The sequence below is a fragment of the Medicago truncatula genome, chromosome 2 (genome assembly GCF_003473485.1).
Source record: "Medicago truncatula cultivar Jemalong A17 chromosome 2, MtrunA17r5.0-ANR, whole genome shotgun sequence".
Classification (NCBI taxonomy): Eukaryota; Viridiplantae; Streptophyta; class Magnoliopsida; order Fabales; family Fabaceae; genus Medicago; species Medicago truncatula.
The window spans coordinates 12,512,185-12,517,969 of NC_053043.1; the positions used below are offsets into that span (position 1 = coordinate 12,512,185).

The 5,785-nt window shown below is 30.2% G+C and overlaps 1 protein-coding gene across 1 annotated transcript; it reads left to right on the forward strand.

The window, feature by feature from the left end:
• The first annotated feature begins 2,314 nt into the window (after positions 1 to 2,314).
• On the forward strand, positions 2,315 to 4,755 carry LOC11417452 (probable protein phosphatase 2C 13). The gene is made up of 2 exons (XM_003594607.4): positions 2,315 to 2,529; positions 3,382 to 4,755. Exons 1-2 carry the CDS (start codon positions 2,422 to 2,424, stop codon positions 4,378 to 4,380), a joined length of 1,107 nt encoding a protein of 368 aa, XP_003594655.1. The 5' UTR covers positions 2,315 to 2,421; the 3' UTR covers positions 4,381 to 4,755.
• The last annotated feature ends 1,030 nt before the right edge of the window (positions 4,756 to 5,785 follow it).

The following is a 5,785-nucleotide window of genomic DNA, read 5'->3' on the forward strand; positions in this document are numbered from 1 at the left end:
AATAAATATGAACATCTTTTATAATCAAGAACGAACATTGATTCGAGACAATGTGACAATCTAATCCCTTCAGTTAAATCAACTCCGTTAGTCAAATTTGTTAGTTCTTAATTCGTATTTAATAGTTGAATGAAAATTATTAGAGATTGATGTAGTACAACATCTATTTCCTTTCACTTGAACAAGGAAAAATTTCACATGAGAGACCCATGCAGTTTCTTCATGGCTTCCTATATTTGTTGCTTTACTAAACAATGGAAGTTTCCATTTTCATTTCAAAATCTTTGTTTTGAAACCCTTTCTCGTAAAGTTCTCCAAATCGTAAGCAGTACGGGTGAATTTGGATTGCATATAATTTAATCCAATAATAAGCAGTGCCATATTATTAGAAATTAAATTTATCCCAATTACAGTATTACCTACGGAGAAATTTAGTACAAATTTTAGGAATTTGTGATTCTTTTTGAGAAGTAGGATTGCCGATTATATAATCTATATCTATAGCAAATTTTGAGTTATCTTTTTTATTTCCAATTATACTTTTAAATAAATTTGATTATGTTTATAATATACATTTATATAAAGAGTGGGTTGAAAAATGCATTTGAATGTTAAAATCAATTTTAGAATCAAAGTTATGCTTCAAGTAGAATCGATTTTAAAGACAAAATCAATTACTCCTTCCGTTTTTAAATATAAGCAAATTTTACTCTTTAAGTTCATTCAATTATTGATGTATGTGATTTATAATATAGACCACGTACATCACTAATTGAATGAACTTAAAAAATAAAATTTATTTGTATTTAGAAACGGAGAGAGTATACTTGAGAGTAATCAAACATATCATAATTAATTTTACATCTTTATAATTAATTTTTTTTTCTTAGAACCTAAAATCAATTTTAATCATTGTAAAAGAAAAACTGAACATATACACAGAAAATCAAATGTAAAAGAAAAGCAAAAGTAGTTTGGATGAAAGCTACTAATTCAAGTATTTTATTTGCATAACCATGGTACGATTCCTGTTATTTTAATTCTACTTTCTTTCCTAACAAAGAGATTTTGTTTTTTTATCAACCATGGAAAATACTTACTTTACTTGTTGTGTACGCAACGTCAAGCAAGTAAACCCAACGTAGGGAAAAGGAACGTGTAAGTGCTTCTTCTTTCGTTGATTAAGTTTATTTAAATTATTCTTTACAAAAGTTCAATAAAATCGTTTAAATTAAACTAAATAGCAAGTGTTAGTAGGATAATTGTTAGTACATTAATATTTTGTCCTTTTTATCATAACTTGAATACTGGATCTTAAACTATTAGTTTAAACACGTTGACATACTCAACTCATTCCTTCCATTTGATGCATAGCTTTTGTTTGATACTTTATAAAAGAAAAATTTGTTTGATAATAAATTGATTTAGTCAATGCATTATTATTATTATTATTTATATAACTAAAAGAATACACTTTCTTTATCTTAAAATAAGTGTCATATTTGAAGAAAAAAAATTGTCACAAAAAATTTGTCGCTTTGAATTTCCACGTAATTTATTTTGATTGTTCAATTTCACCATCTAATTAATATTGTCCATCGAAAACAAATCTATAATTTTATTTTTATGTGGATAAATTTTATTCGCATTAAAAACTGCAAATAACAACGATAAACTCAAACATGAAACACTTTTGTATTTTATATAAAAATTTATTCTTTAATCAGAAGCAATGAATCAAATTCATCCATCTAAAACAATAAGTTATTTGATTCATCTTTAGTGTGAGATGTAATAAATGGCCAACTATATATCATTCTCTCTAATTATCAAACAAAAGTTCTAACTCACAATCATAAAATATTACAAAACAAACAACTTTACAAGAGGATCATCATCATAATCTATAAATTAACGAAACATAATGTAACATAAATAACCACTTAAAAATATGATAAATCTCAAATAAGAATCAAACTTAAAGGACATAGATACAATTTTGTCTAATTTATTTTCATAAAAAAAATTGCACAATTTATCTTATCTTTTCTTCAAAAAAAATCTTATCTGTAATTAATATGAGCCTGACACCTGTTAGATTCGATAGAAAAATCTCAACCGGTGTTATTCTCTTCACATTTAAGATACGCCACGCTGGCGATCCTCGTGCTTCATTTATTTCCCAAATTAACCCTTCCTTGTAATTAAATTTCCTTTACCTCAAAGGGTAACACTGTCTTTTCAACCTAGTAGCATAGTGAAACTAAAACTCCTTTCAATGCGAGCGCGTGGCTTATAAAAAGGAATAAAACGACACCACACGCGTAGTTTCATTCTCTCACAAAAACAAAACCCTAAATTTTCTTCAAACCCCCAATTCGAAATCGAGAAATTCCTTTGTTCAATTGCGTAACCTTGAAGATGGTGTTGGAAACTGAAATCATTTATCAACAAAGCGTGTTGGATGTTAAGTATCATCTCTGCGTTTCTTCTGAATCTGTTTCAACTGAAACCTCTCTCTTTGAATCGGTATGTTTCATATCAAATTTGTTTGGGTTTTTGTTTGATTTGTGATTTGTTTTGAAATTTTGTATTGGGTTTTGTTTTTTGAGCTTTGATCGGTGAAAAAATTAAGAATTGGTTAAGTGGGTCGGTGAAATTTTGTATTTTTGTTTGTTTTTGGAAGATTTTGTATTGATCGGTGCTTATTTGAATATGAATTGGGTTTTATGAGTTTTATGTGTTTGTTGATTTGTTTGTCAGTTTTGGCGAAGATGTAATTTGCTTCGATTTTGAATTGGGTGTTTTTGGTTCATTCTTTTGCATTTAGGTTTAGGACCTGTTTGGATTGACGTATTTTTTAGCTTATGCATAACAACTTAAGCTTTTAGGTATTATTCATAAGCTTGTCAAGATAGTTTATGAAAAAGCAGCTTATGAAGATACATAAAAGCTTATGAATTAACTTAAAAGCTTATTTATCTGCATAAGCTGTTTTTCATAAGCTCAAAATTAAGCTAATCCAAACGGGTCCTTGGTTTATGTAACAATCATATAAAATGGTTAGAGAAAGAAAAAAAAACAGTGATCAAGCTTATATGTTTTATTCTGTTGATATAGCCGTCAATTATATTAGTAATTTCCAGATTTCAATTGCTTCATGATGATATGGCTTTTTAGTTGTTAAGAGAAACTATTAAGATATATTTAGAGATTAATGAGTTGGATCGAAATATGGGATGAGAGTTGGTTGTTGTTGTTGTTTTAGCTTAGCAGTTAAGCTTTTAGTTTATTTGTTAATGTCTTTCTTAAATCCTTTTCGTAGTTTTAGTTGGATTGTTTTTATGCTGATCTGTGTTTTTTTTGTTGTGTTTGTTTTAGACTGTGAGTTGCTCAGAGGTGATTAAAGAATCTATTATAGAGGATGCTGTTGCAATGTTTACCCCAAAGGTTCGTTCTGGTAGCTGTGCTGATATTGGTCCGAGGGGATCAATGGATGATGAACACATTCAAATAGATGATCTAGCTGCCCACCTTGGATTTGTGTTGAAATACCCTACACCGAGTTCTTTTTATGCTGTTTTTGATGGACATGGAGGTCCTGATGCAGCTGTGTTTGTTAAGAACAATGCTATGAAATTATTTTTTGAAGATACTACTATGCTGGAAACTTATGACTCTGATGCACTTCTGCTGAAGAGGTTGGAAGATTCTCATCGGAAAGCTTTTCTAGGTGCTGACCTTTTATTGGCCGATGAGCAGAGTATTAGCAGTTCATGTGGGACAACAGCACTGACTGCCCTTATACTTGGAAGGCATTTGCTGGTTGCTAATGCTGGTGATTGTCGAGCAGTTCTTTGTAAGCGTGGAGTAGCTGTTGACATGTCTCAAGACCATAGACCAAGTTATTTACCAGAACGTAAAAGAGTTGAAGAGTTGGGTGGTTATATTGATGATGGATATCTCAATGGTTATCTTTCTGTCACTCGTGCCCTTGGCGATTGGGACTTAAAATTACCACTTGGTTCTGCCTCACCTCTGACCGCCGAGCCCGATGTTCAGGTGGTCACATTGACTGAGGAAGATGAGTTCTTGATCATTGGGTGTGATGGCATCTGGGATGTAATGTCAAGCCAGGATGCAGTTAGTCTTGTCCGTCGTGGATTAAGAAGGCACGATGACCCACAGCAAAGTGCCAGAGAGCTTGTCAAAGAAGCACTGCGCCTACACACAACAGATAATCTTACTGTAATTGTCATTTGCTTGTCTGCTGTCGAAAGCATTGTTGAATCGTGTCCACCCCATAGGCGAAGATTTAGAGCTTGCTCTATGTCAGAAGAGGCTAGAAACAAATTGAGGAGCTTGCTAGAAAGTAACTGAATGTAAATATAGTTCTCATAATTTAGTTATTATGCAGAATTGATTAATGTTTGTAGGCTGTTGTAGTTGAGTTAGAGCAGCCAGAAGTTTTGTAGGAATGGAAGAGAATAGTTGGAGGGTTGGTGGTTGATACGCTCTTGTTTAACTTACTGAGGCATTTTCTAGTTTATTTTGGCATTTGTGGAAACAAATAACAAATGTAGCAAAAGCTAGTTTTGGCGGTTCTCTGGCTGAGTAGATTTCTCAATTTATTGTTACATGTGTAAATAAGAAATTATTTAGACTCAGGTAGAATGCAACCAAAATGTTTGTTTGCATTTTCTTAGCTCCTTGTTGTTTTGTGGAATGAGTAAAATCCTTTTAAATCTTCATTAACCTTCACATGAGCTTCATGACCGAAGATTAAATTTAAAATGTTATTTTTTAACTTCTTTTTAATAAAATTACGAGTTTCTTCATTTGTAGCATCATAAAACATATATAATAAATATATGAGTGACGACCTAGTACATCCTTTGGACCTTCGGGACTATATTTGAATTACAATTTACTAGATTGATGACCCGTGCGCCGCACGGGTCTTATGAGATGGAATAACTATTTAACTATCTAATTTCAACTTATATAAAAAATTGTTTGAACCAATATAATTAAGAATAAAAAATGATAAGTGTAAGAGAAAATTAAAGTTTATTTGAAGTGAAAAAGTTGGGATAAGAAATGGGGGACTGTTTTAGAGGTTTGCTAATAAGGTGTAATTAATTAAAAAGTAATGTCGTAAATATATATTTTAAAAGCGAAATTAATTCAACCAAAACGTATGTGTCATAATGGCAAAAACAGTGGAAAATGACCAGGTTTAACTAAAATTATAGTTATGATAAATATGAAACAGTAAAATAATAATTGTCATGAATAAAATTATAGTTATGAATTCAACTAAAAAACAAAACTAAAAGTAATGTGTAATGTGTGTTGCTATTATTAAACCTTAAGATATTGATCAATATTATCTATTTCAAGCATTTAATTCATTCGTTTGCATATTCATTTTTTTTGCAAATTAATAGAAAAGTCAAATGATAAATATGAAATGATAACTTCATGAAAATAATATTATTACCTTCACCAAATAATCTCTAATAGTCAAAGAAAACAAAGCTAATAAAGTTTTACAAACTACGCCTTCAACGACAATTTTACAAAATATAAAAAAATTAAATTAGCATTTTTTGGCATTTTTTTTACTTAAAGAAAGTAACTTAACATCGACATAAAAATAATGCAACTTATATTTGTTACGTTTTCTTCCCTTAATGCAAGTACTTTATTTTTTTATGGCAAAACAAAAATTTATATAGAAGGACATAATTCTTTAAGAAAAAACAAAATAATACTGGCACAC